Source organism: Idiotropiscis lumnitzeri, chromosome 9 (assembly GCF_059441095.1).
Source record: "Idiotropiscis lumnitzeri isolate Australia: NSW breed Sydney's pygmy pipehorse chromosome 9, RoL_Ilum_1.0, whole genome shotgun sequence".
Classification (NCBI taxonomy): domain Eukaryota; kingdom Metazoa; phylum Chordata; class Actinopteri; order Syngnathiformes; family Syngnathidae; genus Idiotropiscis; species Idiotropiscis lumnitzeri.
This window is the reverse complement of record NC_142399.1, coordinates 12130806-12148555: the sequence shown is the minus strand read 5'-3', so window position 1 is coordinate 12148555 and position 17750 is coordinate 12130806. Positions and strand designations below refer to the sequence as shown.

The 17750-nt window shown below is 39.8% G+C and overlaps 1 protein-coding gene across 4 annotated transcripts in view; it reads left to right on the top strand.

Moving 5' to 3' along the window:
• The window catches only part of nckap1 (NCK-associated protein 1), a 32129-nt gene extending 14703 nt beyond the window's left edge, over positions 1–17426 (top strand). For all 4 annotated transcript variants that reach the window (XM_088304249.1, XM_088304248.1, XM_088304247.1 and 1 more), the window contains 19 exons: positions 44–176; positions 2115–2196; positions 2312–2370; positions 2527–2672; positions 2863–2995; positions 3109–3228; positions 3869–4008; positions 4300–4431; positions 5551–5769; positions 6535–6665; positions 6748–6845; positions 6918–7011; positions 7395–7477; positions 8713–8793; positions 8880–8973; positions 9185–9301; positions 12281–12390; positions 12915–13004; positions 13226–17426. In XM_088304249.1, the coding sequence (XP_088160375.1) occupies positions 44–176; positions 2115–2196; positions 2312–2370; positions 2527–2672; positions 2863–2995; positions 3109–3228; positions 3869–4008; positions 4300–4431; positions 5551–5769; positions 6535–6665; positions 6748–6845; positions 6918–7011; positions 7395–7477; positions 8713–8793; positions 8880–8973; positions 9185–9301; positions 12281–12390; positions 12915–13004; positions 13226–13342 (2179 nt within the window). In that variant the 3' untranslated portion in view covers positions 13343–17426. The remainder of the gene's footprint in view (positions 1–43; positions 177–2114; positions 2197–2311; positions 2371–2526; positions 2673–2862; positions 2996–3108; positions 3229–3868; positions 4009–4299; positions 4432–5550; positions 5770–6534; positions 6666–6747; positions 6846–6917; positions 7012–7394; positions 7478–8712; positions 8794–8879; positions 8974–9184; positions 9302–12280; positions 12391–12914; positions 13005–13225) is intronic.
• Positions 17427–17750: the final 324 nt, after the last annotated feature.

The following is a 17750-nucleotide window of genomic DNA, read 5'->3' as shown; positions in this document are numbered from 1 at the left end:
TCATCCCGCGTGACATTTTGCGCCTTTGTGTTTTGTTCATCAGACACATTGCGGAGCTGATCTTCTACATGGAGGAGCTGCGAGCCCACGTGAGGAAATACGGCCCCGTCATGCAGCGATACTACGTGCAGTACCTGTCCGGCTTTGACGCCGTTGTACTCAACGAGCTGGTCCAGGTGATATATGCTTAGTGGTACATCCAGACAATTTACAAGTGATGAGCAAATGGTGGTTATGGTTGACAGGCTCCCTCTAGTGGTATGACAAAGCATCACTCAATTCAATGTTCAGCCTGTGCACAAAGTTACAGTGACTTCACGTTTACAATACATTGGCTAACTACAGTTGAGTTGTATTGTCACTTTTTAGTAAAATACACTTTTTTTTAATCTTTCATTTCAAACATTTAAAGTAAATATTAATGTTTGAGCTATACATTTTCGAGGCATTATTTAAGTATTTTTATTCTCTTTTTTTTTGCCTCTGTTTAACTGCTGTGTTAATGTTAAAGTACTTATGTGAGGTAAGTTCAGAAAATGGCAAATCAAATTCATTTGTGTCACAAGTAAAATAATTACACATAGTACAAATAATAAAGCATGAAAAAAATTGTTTTTGTTTGGTATGTTTGACAAAATAATAGCTTTTCCCAAGTTAGATTCTGCCGAGCAACAAAACCTAAAGGGAATATGGCAGAGCTCACCATTGAAAGTGTATTATGCTAGTCAGCAATTGACTGAAAGCAAAATTTTAAACATATCTAAAAGTGATTCTGATCGCCGGAAATATTTCATTAATGCCCCTTTTAGTCATCACGAAAACGAGACGATGATGCGAAACGTGGCTCTTTTATGACGAAAACATGAGACTAGACCAGGAGTGGGCAAACATTTTGATTGGCGGGCCACAATGGGTTCTAAAATTTGACAGAGGGGGCGGACCAGGAGCAGACGGATGGCGTGTTTTGGTGACCTCACCTCACCGGAGAAAAAAAAATACATTTGATTTTAAATGTAAGTGAACAAAAGCATTCCAACAATATATATGTCTTTGAAAACCACAGTATTTAGAAAATAAAACATTAACAAGGTTTATTCATTTAATTTTTTTCAATTTCGGCGGGCCGGATTAAAACATCTGTCTGATGTTAAAAACTTATGACATCCCTTCCTATGGTACATGTAATGTATCTTTCAAAAAATTGCAATGCTGGTGCAACCTATCCTCGTTTGGGCACGCCCACCACCGGAACAGCCCTCGTCGCACACAGCGAGTGAGAGAAGACACACAAGCACAAGAGTCATTTTGGAGAAAAACGCTTTCCTAAAAGTGAATCAAGCTCAGTCGGCCACTTCGTTTTCATAAAAGCAAGCTGTTACAAGTGGAACGTGAGGGTTCGTTGGGGGTTGATGGAACACTCTTCATAAAATGAGAGCGAGGGATGGAGATGGAATTCTTCTCTTGCAACAGTTTTTACTCAGCTACCAGCATACACTTCCTGCCACACTCCCCCAGCTGACTATCACGAACCAATCTGGAGCTAGGAGAATTTAGGCTGTAGTTAGGAGAATTTAGGCAGATACACGTAAATGAGAATAACAGATTAAACAACTCAGTATCAAAAATAATTCTGTAAATATAAAACTAAATATCTCTTAACAAATTAACTTAAATACGTTCATCTTGTCTACTTTTTTTCATGGGTTTTCTTTTTTCAGAATTTTTTTTCCCCCTGGTGTTATCGCAAAAACACCTCGCTAACAGTGTCGGCTATCACTTCAACCTTCATCAGTGCATATATATATATATATATATATATATATATATAAGTGAATGACATCCGGAGCAGCAATCAAAGTTGCTCCTTTTCCATGTTTTCATTTTGAATTTGTGTGTTTCCCGTTCAATAAATGGCTAAAAGTGCATCGGACACTGTGGTTCTCTATGCCCACAGGCGAGAGCATTGTAGTATCTCTGCTCCATTTTTTTCTGTTCTCTTCACTCGAACATATCTGAATCTTGTGACGGGTTGTAACTCAAAAATGTTATGTTTATTATAGTGAAAGTAGCAATATTTTAGTTTGTAAGTGGACCCCATGTTTCTTGTCTCCCAGAATCTGTCTGTGTGCCCAGAGGATGAGTCCATTATCATGTCATCATTTGTGAACACGATGACCTCACTCAGCGTCAAACAAGGTAAGCACAATGGAACTGATGATCCTGGAAGTCTTGGGCTCTTTTGCTGATATGGATGACATCTCAAAAGTGTCCATTAAAGATTGTGTAATTGAGGGTGAATTGTGTTTTACAGTTGAGGATGGCGAGGTGTTTGACTTCAGAGGCATGAGGCTTGACTGGTTTAGACTGCAGGTTTGAATGAGCTCTCTCATAAAACAAAAAAAAAAGATCATGACTATGTGAACAATTACAGTGGTCAACCTGTAACGTCATCAATTCTTAACCAACCTTTTCATAAAGGCACTGTTTGTTTTGTCAAACATGTTGAACACCGTTTCCTCTGTACAGGCCTACACCAGTGTGTCAAAGGCCAGTCTTGGTATCGCCGATCACAAGGAGCTCGGCAAAATGATGAACACCATCATCTTCCACACCAAGATGGTGGACTCGCTGGTGGAGATGTTGGTGGAGACCTCTGACCTCTCCATATTCTGGTAAGCGTGAACATGTACTCAGTGGCGGTCATGATTTGAATTGGCGTTCCCAAACCCAGCTACTATTATACTATAAGGAAACGCAAACAAAAGCCAGCATTCATAATACATTTACACTCACTTTAAGCACATATTAAACCCTTCTGGCTTTCTGTTCTGTCCATGAATTTAAAACTGTGTGTGTGTGCAGTTTCTACAGCCGTGCGTTTGAGAAGATGTTCCAGCAGTGCTTGGAGCTTCCCTCGCAGAGCCGCCATTCCATCTGCTTCCCTTTGCTTTGCACACACTTCATGTCCTGCACACACGAGCTATGTCCCGAGGAGGTAACAGGCACAGACACGGACACACACGCACACACACAAAATCCCAATCTGCTGAGAGTGGCATGTTGCATCTGTCGACATGCTATTTTGTGTCCTTGGCTCTATCCCTGCAGCGGCACCACATAGGGGACCGCAGCTTGTCGTTGTGTAACATGTTTCTGGATGAAATGGCCAAACAAGCCAGAAACCTCATCACGGATATCTGCACTGAGCAATGTACCCTCAGTGACCAGGTAGGAAGTTGCGCAGGCAACTGCCCCGACTCATTCATGATTGCCTAGTAACAGTAACATTCAGAGCTGGGTAGTCCGTCCCGGGGACTCAACGGTCCACATTCAAATGGATTTATGGGTGAACCATTGCTAGGAGAGAATTGCACAGCAATGTGAGAAATGGAGAAAATGAAACCAATGCAGACTGTGACGATTACAGTATTGATGTTAACATGATGTTTTATTGAATTGGAGTCATTCTCAGATAACTTGCTCCTTAGCCAGTGTACCTAATGCTAGATTAAACAAACGGCATGACTACAGTTATTGGTCAACATTATTTTTTGTTTAAAAGTTTCAAAGTGATGTTGCCGTTTATTGGCTGTGTGAAGCCCCCTCTATAATATCATCTTCCATCTTCTAATTGGTTACAAGCAAATAAAAGTCACAAAGAAGTCACTAAAAGCCCCAATGTTGTGATGGGATCTAACGGACATTGGAAAATAATGCTCGCTGTCACATTAATATTGAGGTTGTTTTGCTGATGAGTGAAAAATTATCTAACCAAACCAAATCACTGGATTAAATATGGTTTACGGATGACTTGACAATCTTATTCCATCTGTCCGAGTGACCCTCCGTTATTTCCGTTTGTCGGCAGCTGCTTCCCAAACACTGTGCCAAGACCATCAGCCAAGCTGTCAACAAGAAGAGCAAGAAGGCCACGGGAAAGAAGGGCGAACCGGAAAGAGAGAAACCGGGAGTGGAGAGCATGAGGAAGAACCGACTACTTGTCACCAAGTCAGCACACACACACACAAAAAAAAAAAAATCACTCATGACAAAAAGGGCATTTGATAATTTGTTTTTTAAAAATCAATACTTAAAGCAGAAGTCACTGAAAAGATCTCTTGTTGAAAAGTTAAAAACAAATTTCTTAGTATTATTATTTGAACACTTTTCATCACGGGCACCTTTTATGGTCCTGAAGAGAGAAACGCTCACCAAAAAGGTTGAATCATGTCAAAGATGAATCACACTGGAAGTTTTGTTTGTTCCTTTTTAAAATACGCTGTGTTGTTCTTCCTCCAGTCTGGACAAATTGCACACAGCGCTGTCGGAACTATGCTTCTCCATCAACTATGTTCCCAACTTGGCGGTGTGGGAGCACACGTTCACGCCACGGGAGTACCTCACCTCCCATCTGGAGATCCGCTTTACCAAGTAAGGATCTACCAGAGGTAGGACTCTGGCTTTAACTACTTGATACTAGTCAGACTTGAGTCACCAAATATACGACTAGGGACTTGATCGGCTAAAACCTGACCTCAGATATTGCCTTTTAATAAAATCCTAGATTGTTTTCCCAAAATCAGATTTACAATTTTAAAATCTTTTTCCCCAACTTCGATGAAAAGAAAAAGCAAATGAGGATGACATTCAAAACTTAGCAAAAGTGGCCTTTTACAATACAATACAATACAATACAACGTTATTTATATATATATAGTCCATTTCACAACAACTGGAGCTATAACTAAGCGCTTTCCATATGGTTTTCATAAAATTATCTAGAAGTTTGAACTTTAAACATATCCCTTAATATATTTTGATTGAACTAACGGGGAAAAAAAGGAAAATAAAATTGAAAAGGGGGAAAAATATATTTTTTTAAATTCGATGTGAGCCAAATTACAATTTATCAATTAAATATATTAATGACTTGGTACTTGGAGCTTTGACATGACTTAATAAGTCCTGCTTTTTTGTTTGCTTTTGAAAGTAGCTGCTGTATATTTTGTGGTGTGTGCGCAAACTGGACAAACCTCCTATAGGCTCTGAGGGGTGCAGACACCACATTGTGGAAGGAAAGCCCAAGATTATTGCTTTTGGATTCAAGTATTGTGGTTTTGTTCAAATTGGGAAAGACAACAGCAATGCACAGTTTACAGCTGAAAGATGAGGCATAAAACGACTGCGCTATAAAACCCACGTTAATTTCAAAAAGCTGTGTTCAGTTGAGAAGACAATAAAGCAAAAGACAATATAGAGAGTGGATTTGGAACATTCAAAATGGCGAATGTCTTAAAGTACGTTGTGACTGAGCAAGATTGTTGCTTAACCCAATTTATGACTTGACTCAACTTGCTTCGTGACTCGACTGAATTTTTGCCACAGTAACTTGGGACTTGAAGGTTAAGACATAAGTGTTATGACTTATTATTCCCACCTCTGGAATCTACACGAACAACAGTACGCTTGCAAACTGATGGAGCATGAAGCAATTGGGGGAAAAGAATCCGCTACATGTGGCCAAAATAAACAAGGGCTGTTCCCCTCCAGGTCTATCGTGGGCATGACCATGTACAACCAGACCACTCAGGAGATCGCCAAGCCCAGCGAGCTGCTGACCAGCGTGCGGGCCTACATGACGGTGCTGCAGTCCATCGAGAACTACGTCACCATCGACATCACGCGGGTCTTCAACAATGTGCTCCTGCAGCAGACGCAGCACCTGGACAGCCACGGCGAGCCCACCATCACCAGCTTGTACACCAACTGGTGCGTCACAGAGGCTACCTAACCATCATTCGATATCTTCTGCACGTTTCCATTTATGAAGGCGTTTGCGATGTAGCGTGCACACCCTTTTTACTTGCTGTTCGATGGCATCAAAGCCACAGTAAACTGGAACGAAATCACTTTGCGCGTCGTATTTTCGCTTCAACTCTTGTCATCAATCAGTAAATGCTTAAAAAGGTCAAGTTTCATTCAGATCCAAAAATGTAAAAAAAATGTTTAAACACTCACACAAAATGTAACAAAAATTCAGTTGGTATGTAATAATCCTGGGATTAAAAAAAAAAAAACTAATGTAAGAAAAAAAAAATTCTAACAAATAAGGAATGTATTGTAATACGAGAAAAAAAATCGAAGATATCTAATCGTTACATATCTAATAAGACATGGCAGTGATACAAGCCTGATGCCGTGTTAAAGGGGACTTTCCATGTTAAATTGGGCATAGAATAGTTTTATCAAAAAAAAAAAATTGGTTATGATTGACCAGAGAAATGTTTTATCCTATTTCTATCAATAATTTATTGGTGTCCATCTCTGACAAACAGTAGGTATCATACATTTGTTTTATGTTCAATTCAAATAATTTTGTGGGTTTGTCATCGAAACATTTTGGAAGAGGAAGTTACTCGCAAACAAGACCCACAGTTAAGCATTAATTTTACAGTTCAGGTGGTGTATGCCAAAATGTAATTTGCCGTTGCCCTGAAAACCAACCTTGATGTCAATTACCAAACGGTGGCTTAGGTACCTGGAGACGCTGCTCCGGCAGGTCAGCAATGGACACATTGCTTACTTTCCCGCCATGAAGGCCTTTGTCAACCTGCCCACAGAGAACGAGCTGACCTTCAACGCCGAGGAATACTCCGACATCTCAGGTACTAACGCCCGCGCCTCCTCAGTTTCCAAAAAAACAAAACACTGTGAGCGACTGACTGTCCACTGACTGTTCCCTGGCAGAGATGCGTTCACTCTCTGAGCTACTGGGGCCATACGGCATGAAGTTTCTCAGCGAGAGCCTCATGTGGCACATCTCCTCGCAGGTGGCTGAGCTCAAGGTACGAACGGTGCACAGCCGCATATAGGTCAGACATGCCTTCGCTGTCAACGTGTGTGCTTTATGTGTGCAGAAATTAGTGGTGGAGAACATGGAAGTGTTAACCCAGATGAGAACCAGCTTTGACAAACCCGACCACATGGCAGCGTTGTTCAAGAAGCTCACCTGTAGGCATCGTTTTCTCCATTCTTTGGAACAAATGACACTTAACTTTTTGTGGAGCTGGACGATTTAGTTTTTTGTTTTTTTTAAACAAAATGCTGATTTCCGATTTTAAGCAATCGCACCCCTCCCTTTACCGCACTTCACTTATCGAATTATAATAATAGTAATAATGATATTAATACATCAGAAAAAGGTAAAAAAAAAAATCAAATGACAATGACATTATTTAAAAGGTTTGGACATGTTTTGCACAACAACAAACCAGCTAAGAAAACTATTTTAAAAAATTGTATCTGACAAATAAACTTGAATTATTGGATACTTTATTGATATTCCTATTTGCCCCGCCCCCTCCCCCAATCTTTTTGACTTTTTTTTTTTGTAGCGGTGGACAGCGTCCTGAAGAGGATGACTATCATCGGAGTCATCCTTTCCTTCCGCTCCCTGGCCCAGGAAGCGCTGAGAGATGTAAGAGACACAAAGACAAGTGTGCACGGACTGTTACATTAACTTCAACTCATTCTAGCATGCTCAGTGAAATTTAATTGTGTTTTCTGGGGACTCCAATTGCAATCATGTGCAACAGTTAACAAACATAACCGGGCATTGTAATTAATACGATTGTAAATATGTCAAGTGAGAATGAACATTTTACGTGGTGTCGATAAGAAGCAAGAGATGCCCGCCTACAAAGTATTCCTCTGGATTGCCTCATTCAAAGCAAGTGTGCAACTAGAGTGGTGGGACACTAGTTAGACTTGTTCTAATTCATCAACCTTTCTGTCAAAAAGCCTAAACGGTTGAGTGAACATTGAGTTATTGTTAAGGAACTCAATAATTAACTCATTCACAGTCAGCCTTTTTCAGTGCTGAATTGCCCATATTGCCAGCCATTTCAGAGCATTTTGCCTGCTCTTGCAATTGACCCACAAAATATTGCACCCATTCTACCAAGAGAAAGAGTAGAATATCTTTTGTCACCATAAAAAGCTGTTTCTAGCTTTTTCTGTTCTTTAGTAAATCAGCAATAGAACCTTGGTTGGTTTATGACCAAAAAGTAGAGAAATCCAGCGTTTTGTGTGAAGAAACGTCTACAAGAACAGTGACTGACAGTAAAACAGTCAGTGGCTTTTTACATGGATTTCACCATTCACTTCATGAACTGCGTCATCTTTTCTCACCATGACAACATACTCTCTTACTTATTGCAACTCAGACTCTGCTTAAACTGTACAACATGTTAGCATTTCTCTCCTTCACGATCTATGTGACAAGCCAACATTCACCTCAAATCTTTCTTTTCAACCCCAACACTGTGCTGCTCTCAAATCCAAAGCAATGCAAGGCTTCCATCTACTGGGGTTTGTTCATAATTGCAGTCAAGTGGAAGCTTGCCTTCCGCAGTGAAGCTGGGCGCGAAAGCCTCTTGCACGCTACTCATTGAAAATCATCATTGATGACCAGAGCTGGTCAGAAAATGGGGGCAATTAAATTTTTGAATAAGGGTTGAGGCGGGAAGGCTCGCTCAGCTCTATTCGTCGGTGACAGTAAATGTTGGATTCAAGCTGACGACCATCGACGTCCATGGCAATAAGTGGGTTAATGACATTCATTTGCATCTAAACTGTTAATGATATTATTGTTGCTATCATTATTATGACTTGTTACTAAAGTTACACTCATGTCTGTGTTCTCCTTCACAGGTGTTATCATGCCACATTCCCTTCCTGGTCAGCTCAGTGGAGGATTTCAAAGACCACATTCCCAGGGAGACGGACATGAAGGTATACTCGCCACCATCACTCCAATAAATTCCTTCTCATTTTAAACTATAAACAATGGCAGTAAAAACATTTTTGTCCGTGTCTAGGTGGCCATGAACGTCTACGAGCTATCTTCCGCTGCCGGTTTGCCCTGTGAGATCGACCCGGCCCTGGTGGTGGCGCTGTCTTCGCAAAAGAGCGGTGAGAGTCAAGTCAAGTCAATTTTATTTGTATAGCCCTTAGTCACAGACAGAGTCACACACATTGACAGAGCCAAGTGGGCTTGCCCCAAATGTTTTTCATATTGTGTGCCTGTGCGTGCGCGTGCGTGCGGGTGTGTTCACGGATGTGTGTGTGTGCGCTCGTGTGTGTGTGTGTATGCGTGTGTGTGGCGGGGGGTGTTTGTGTATAGAGAACATCAGTCCAGAGGAAGAGTACAAGATTGCGTGTCTGCTGATGGTGTTTGTGGCCGTTTCCTTGCCAACGCTGGCCAGCAACGTAATGTCACAGTACAGCCCTGCCATCGAAGGTACACACAAATGTGCATTTTGTGTATCTTCACCACAGGGGTGAGCTGGAGCCTATCCCACTCCCTAACCAAGACTGGTCTCCAGCCAATCGTTGGGCACGTGTAAACAAACATTGACAGAAAATCATGGAAAATGTATCACCTTATCTTATTATTACAAACATTTGAGATAATTGTACCTCTAAGGCAGTCATTCTCAAATAGTGGGGCGCCCCCCACAGGGTGCGATGCTGAGGGGGGCGCACGGGACCCTGGTGATGCATTTTTTCCGCCGTAGTACGGCTGAACGATGCATCATTTTGGGACCAAAGAAGGCGATCTCAAACAACGCGACTTTGAGCTCGTCGAAGCTGTTTGTGCCCCTAGTTCACGCAGTAGGTCACGCAGTACTGATTAAAGACAAAAAAGCGTCGCTCGTTGTCCCAGAAGTAATTTCTTTTGCCGCTACTTAAATACCTTGCGCCAAGCTATCTTGCGCCGCAGCAGAACGGAATTTATTTGAACTATATGTAAGTCCGCGCACAGCAGCAACAAGCTACGTGATGGCAAATAAACGACTCCACTAACGAGGCGAGCAAGGAAGCGCTAAGTGTGCTAATCGCTAAAATGAATTGCTTCGATGTACGCTCAACTTTTCACAGAAGTCTGACTCGAACCGCGTTAGGGTGGAAAGCCAGCATCTATGAACAGAAACATTCTATTGGAACCGTTGCATATCCAAACATAAAATAAGACGACAGCTATGTTAGCAATTTAGTAGACGCTCTTGGGCTGGAACACGGAAATGGCTGACGTCATCACAACGAAGAAGTTCAATGTCAAACGTGTAGTAAATGTAAAAAAAAAAAAAAAAAAAACGTATAGTCAACATATTAAAACTGATGCTTTGTTATTTATAGAGAATTTTTGTTTAAAATCCCCCCGGCTCTAATTTTTGTCTTTTCTCTATTATGTACGTATTAATAACTGTGTTTGGTTTGTTAATAAAGTTAAAAAAAACGTATAGTAAGTATTTATCATCTCATCAATATTTGCACAACTGAGTACTGAGTTTCGAGATCCTCACAATAATAGTTCTCAAAATTTTATATCAATTTAGCTTTGTTAAGGGATATTTCATTGACATTCTAACATCAATATGCAAAGAACATGTACATTAGTACGAAATGTAAAAAAAAAAAATGGTGGTGGGGGGGCGCAAATAATTTTTTTCTTGGTGGGGGTCGTGACAGGAAATAATTGAGAAACTGCTCTATGGTGTATATGTCAGGTTCTGCTATCAGTGCATACACCATTGAATATTTTTTATGAGAATCTGTATCAGTGCAAACTTGGGGAAACCAATAACACCAAAATATTGAGGTAAACTATTTTTAAATATATTTTGAAAAAGTACTTTCGGAATATTTGGAAACTTTGCATGAAATTGAAATTCTTGTTGGCCTGGTGCCCAGGCCTTGAGTTTGACACTTGGGTTTTAATATGCGTTGGTGCCAACATATTTGCCGTCTGGCCACAAATGTGGAATCTTTAATGTCAAATATTTTGTTTGTCCTATTTTATTAAAAAGTATTACAGTAGGAGAGACGCCATCCGAGCCAAAGCAAAAATTCAAGGACATCCCTCTTGTGTTGTCGTGAAAAGGCAGCGCGAAACATGGCCGGCGCTCTGTCATGTTGCTTGCGACTGCGGCAGAAAGCGCGTCAGGGAATGTCATTTACTGCTCCAGTGGCACGAGCCGGCGGCGGTGCCGCCGCATGCAAGCCGGCCGCAATCAATTCATTATGCCTCAGCTTCGCTGCTTACCTCCATATTAAGGTCACTCCACTTGGCAGCGCTAATTAACAGTGATAATTGTAAAAATGCTGCGCTGAATAAACTTGATTCTTTGGCGATGTGAAGTGAGAGCCTCTTGATGGAGTCATTGAGACACACCAACGTTAACAACCTTGAAATGAAAGGCGCCATTGTTAATAAGGGCCCTTGGAAGAGGATAATGACTTGTAATAGGCTCTATTGTTAAACGGGTGCCGCGTGTCTGAAGCACCCTCTCAGTATCACACCCACACTCGTAGATTTAAATGTCACTTAAACTTGGTGTTAGATACCTGAATGAGGTCCATCTTTTCCTGCCTAAAAGAACACTTTATGGCTTCTCCATGGTTGCGTCCTAAACAAGTGATGGGAAACTTTTCTGCTCATTAGCCGCGGACAGACTGGACAAGTCATTTGGAAGATGAGGTTAAAAAAAAATATGAATAAAACTAACGTGTGTATGTACAAGACAGTAATTCCACATTAAATGAGACTTGACAGTCCCTTCCAAAATGTTTATATTTGCTGATATATTTTTAAACTATTATACCACAACACTTGAATATCCTTTCATATTCATCTTACATATTACATTACCTTGACAATTCATGGACAGCAGACAATTATTATTTTGGACAATTTTGCAACTTCAGCATACTTTCTGCACAGAAATTACTGCTTTCTGGTTGGATGGGGCTTTAATGCCATTTAGGACATTTTGGAAAAACTACAAAAAAATGTGGATAGTTGCATTTTTGGCAAATATCTGTCATATATGAAATTGTGAATAGGGAACCGCAAATAAGTGGGGATTACTACATTTTAAATACATAAAGACTTAAACCTAAAGAAGAAAAACACTTTTTGAATTTAATTATTCATAGTTAATTTCATTTTAATTTATTTTTTATTTAGTTTGAAACTGTGAAATGTATATGTTCTTTATTTTACTTAATTTAGACTGTATTAGTTTATTACTCAACCAGTCATATAAGTAAAGAAAATAACACATAAATGCATTAACAAACCACTCTTTTTAAAGAAAAAAAATGTAATACTGCAGGACTGTTAATAAAATATTCTCCCCTCCAATCGGTCCTAAAACCGTTTTCATACAAGGAGGAGCTAGCCTGAACGAAGCATGTGTATTTTTGCCCCCTACAGGCCACTGTAACAACATCCACTGCCTGGCCAAAGCCATTAACCAGATTGCTGCTGCGCTCTTCACCATCCACAAAGGAAGCATCGAGGACCGCCTCAAGGAGTTCCTGGCTGTAAGGACCTTCCTTTCACCACAAATTATTTTCTAATATACTATATGCAATGTCATGTCATTGTTTTTTCTAATATACAACATGGAATGTCGTGCCATTGTTGATGAATTTTCTTCGAAAAATGCTGCCACTTCACCCTGTCATTGTCCACCTGGTCTGTATGTTGCATATATATATATATATATATATATATATATATATATATATATATATATATATATATATATATATGTATGTGTATATATATATGTATGTGTATATGTGTATATATATATATATATATATATATGTGTGTATATATATGTGTGTGTATATATATATATATATATATATGTGTGTATATATATATATATATGTGTGTGTGTATATATGTATGTATATGTATATGTAAGGTTTTGATCATCGACCCACTTTTTACATTACCGATACATTTTGAGTTATAGCGCTCAGATGACAGCAATCAGCACATTGCAGAGGGGGCAAGTGGTTGTGTCTCATTGAAGCACTTGTGTGTTTGTATATAGCTAGCCTCGTCGAGCCTTCTGAAGATCGGCCAGGAGACGGACAAGATGACGACGCGTAACAGAGAGTCTGTTTACCTGCTCCTGGATATGGTGAGATTTGTTCCATGTAAATGACCCCGCATGCTTGGCAAAACTTGTCGGACCTTCAATTAAATTCCATTAAACCATTCCAGACCCCCCAAAATCCCACAATTTTCGTTTGTTTATTTTTAATAACATGAATCAAAGGGTGAACTACGACATAGTGGGGGAACTCTATTTGATTGTTTTTCTTTCAAGTTGGTACAGTGGTGGTGTTGTTTTCTTGTCAGATTGTGCAGGAGTCCCCCTTCCTGACCATGGACTTGCTGGAATCCTGCTTCCCATATGTGCTCCTGCGCAATGCCTACCACGCCGTCTACAAGCAGAGTATCAGCGCCAACGCATAAATGCACTCCTGTCGTCTGCTTCCTTTGTAGACGCACACACCTGACAGTACACTAAAACATGCTTCCACACACTGCAATGCTCTTCCGCCTATTTACGAGTCGCTACTTTCAAATTTACATATGCATACAAATATTTTAGGAACCTGCCCTTTGTTATTCGCTGAAAAACCCACCTTAAACACCCTAAGATGCCACCTCAGCACATAAAAACCCTGCTTAATGTAAAATTTGGCATCTCTGTCCCACAATATGGAATGGAAGAAGTGAGGTAAAGCACTTCCATTAGACAAGCCGACGCCCTGTCAAATGGAAAAGTAGTAGTATCGCAGTCGTATCGTGTGGCGCCTATAGGACATTGTAAACATTCCAGGAGGCATCATTCCAAACAGATTTTCACGATTGGCAGCAGGGCTCTGTCTGTAAATGTTATTTAGAATTACTTAGAAATACCGCAGGATGACACCAAAGCACTACTTTTATAATAAACAGGGCTTTGACCCGTTTAATAGAAGCTCATCCTCTTCAAAATATGAAAGAATTGTCAAAAAAGCACCACCTCGACTCACTTCAACAAAGTTCCCTGGCACCCATTTGCCACAAGATGGTGGCAAAATCACTGCTTGCTTTTGTGAAAATTAAGCTCCTCAACAAACTACACTACTAATTTTGTCAAATAAGGAGCACCTCAAATCACTTTAACATAGTTCCTCTGCATCGCCATGGTGGAAAACCACTACTTTTGGCTAAATGAAGCTCCTCAACCGACTTCAGTGCCACAGAAAATAAGTGAGTTCTTTCTCGAGTAACGAGTGGGATCGTTTCCCCCAAAAAATCTGCAAATTTGCGACTGGTGAACCGCAAATATTCGTGGGCTCACTGTACTGCCACCAAGTTAAGAAACACACACACGCACACACCCCAAACATGTAAACAAGTACATATGATGGCTGAGCCACTGACCAACATGTGACACACGCAAGCTGGATGAAGTAGTGGATCAGTTGACATTTTTTTTATTTTTATTAATTTTTTTTTATTTTTTTTATTTTGCAATGTTGTTACTCGGGGGGGCCGTAACCGCTGCAACGCAGAACAAGCCCGAGTGTGTGTGTGTTATACAGGGACAAAAAAAGTATAAATAAATAGTGTATTTATAAATATACAGTATATATAAATATACAGTATGTGTATATAAATGTATATATATATATATAATATACATATATATATAATATACATATATAATTATATATATATAATATACATATATAATTATATATATATAATATACATGTATATAATTATATATATATATAAATATATATCTATATTATATATATATATTTATATATGTATATTATATTATATATATATATATACATATATATTGAATTGACGCTAAACTATTTGACAGCTTGTATCTGGTGGTGACGGATTTGGATGATTTTCTTTCTTAATGTTTTTCATTTTTGCTCGAGGAGAGAGGCCAACGTCTGCTTGCTATTTGTGTACATTTTCCATTCATTACTGAAACAGTCAACAATCATTACGGCGCCTTGTGACATTTCATAACCTAAACACTTCCGCGCGCATACACTTGTAACATGGTGATTTTGGGGGGGGGGTTCTTTTCTAGCTAGTTGTAACATGCACTGTTTGTGGGTTATTTAAAAAAAAAAAAGTTTTTTGATGTGAACTCAACTAGTCTGTTTTTACGTTTTCTTACTTTTTCAATTTGCCAAGCGTGTTAACAACACTACATATGTTTTTGTGCGCGATGGAAGGGGTGGAATGGGGGGATCATGCATTCTGTAACATAGAGGAGTTGGGGAAAAAAAGACCATGAAGTCCTCGGCTGCTCTCAATCACAGTTAATAAAGTACAAGTGAACATGTCTTCATTTGTTTGAGCACTTTTGGTGCTTTGCGATGCTTTGCTTTCTAGCCTTCTCCAAAGCAACAAGAAATCATAGTGGCCATTGCAGAACGGCATCTCTAGCTCACGTCACAACAGTCCATGAGGCCCGTAGATGGCGGTCACAGCCCAATTCTCCACCTTGGACTCGGTAACATTTGTTGTGGAAGGCTTTGCTAATTTCTTTCTTACGTTGCTTTGTCTTGAGCATGTACCCTCATTTCATAACAGGAAATCAAAATCAACATACCGTGCTCATCAATATGTTACGTTTGAAAATGGAAAGTTGCCTATTTTCTTTTTCTTTCCTGATCAACTGGTTTTTATTATTACTCCAAAACTAAAATGGAACATGAAATGGTCCGATTTGAACAAGGCTTTACTGTCATTTCAACAGATGGCGTCCATAAAACGAGTCCAGAAGGAAGTGAAATGTACAATAATGACACCGGGAGTCTTAACATGTGCCACATTTTGATTCAAAGTAACAGTAATCAATTCTATGACCTCATCAGCAGTCTTGTGCAACCATTTCTTATATTGGTGTACGCTTAACGAGTACTCGCTTGACCAATCGGTGGAGCATATTAAGATATGTTTTAAAAGGGAACGGTTGATATCGGTTTTGCTAGACAGTGTATTTTTAAAGGGATGATTTGTAGAACTCTAATGGAGTGTTTTGAATCCTACACAGATGAGATTATGGTCAGGTCACTATGGTAATATTTCATATTTTGTGCAATGAAATGATACAACACAATCCCCAAAAAAGCATGCATCAATCAAATGTCCCCAACTTTTGAGCTGTTGTATTTATTTTAAAAAGTACATTTTCCTCCTGTTTCTGCTGCATAGTTTTTTTTGTTTGTTTGTTTTTGGGGTTTTTTTGCCCTTAGGAAATATAAATGCCAAGTTTGTGTATTGGCTGTTAACACGGTGCATTTATCTGACAAGGGTGAACACCCTTGCTCGCTGTAATTTGCCAATTTCAAGGGGGTGGTCCTGTGATTACTTTGATTACAAAGACAACTGTGGACGAGAAGCTCCATCATTATCTGTCCACACCATTAGCATCGGACTACATGTCAGAGTGATTGCATTGTATGAGGTCAACTGCACGTTCCAGTTTAATGGCTCCACTATTTTGTGGATTTCCTGGGGGAACAATTTAGTTTCGCGTCCATTATGTTCATTTTGTGTGTAATTCGATGATCAAACACTAGATGACAGCACATTAGTTTGAAGAGATTGAAAATGGGTGTTTACGGTATTTCAGTTTCACCCTGTTTTTTGCTGATAAGTGGAGGATGTCAGTCCCCTTGAATTCAGATTTTCATGCTCCCAGAAAGCAAGCGTGCTCATTTTATAATGTATATCTTTTGTCATTATTTTTATAATGTGAGTTGATAAATTAAGACCCAATGGGAACGGTACACTGATAGCACAAACTGTTTGTCATCCATTGGTCTTGGTCTCTCTTTTGTGTGAATGTTATTATTTTAATGACCTTATATTTTTTTAAGTGGTGTGGATTTCACTAAAATTCACCTGATAACAAAGGACTGTACTTTGAATATAACCATGATTGTTCCATCTCTGGCCTAGTGCGCTGATGTATGGGGAAATGTCTGCAAAACATATACTCAGTCAATTTAAAAGAATAGGCAAAGTTGAGTCGTGTATAAAAATAAAGCGAGGATACAGGTACAACCACTGTCTCCCTGCTGGCGTGTTATTGAGTTGAAAGGACTCCAACTTCGGACGACGTGCGCCGGCCGCAATCCCAGAGTCAACTCCGGCCTTGGAGAGGGACAGAAGAGAGAAAACCAAACTGAACTGAAAAACGTGTCTCTGTTACAGGAATCAATTTATGGAAGAAAGAAATCAAAGGCGGCCGCACAGTGGCCGGTGTAGGTACTAGATGTGGACGGAATCCTTCGGAGACAGTGCGCTTCTATTAACGTCACAAAACGTCACTAGATAGGGACGGGTTGCAAGATGTGGTCGGGGTCCTTCGGTAGCCTTCGCGTTTGATGATGACGTCACGCGTTATGATATATTTAGATTTCTTTGACTCCATGTTTGTCAACCCTGTTTGTTATATTTGTATGTTCTGAGTTACTAAATAATTAAAACAAATAAAGTAGTACATTTACTGCTACTTTTGCAAGGATCATCCCTTTTTTTTCCGTTTGGTGTCCTCAGCGTGCCTGTAGAAAACGTCACGTCAATGCTACGGTGCTTTGGGAATCAGACTGGTAAAGGGTCGGAGGGAAAATATGGGATTGTTTTATTTAGAAATATTTTACACTATATACAGACATTCTATTCATACAATCTTGTAGCCTGAGTGAACCACTGCATTGTTGCAAGTTCGGCAGGAGAAACGTAAAAACGTTCCACTACTGTGCGACAGCGGCTTCTCAGGGCATAGCGGAAGTGACGTAGGGGCTGACGCACCAACATGGCGAACATGCCGTTATTTTTGGTTTAT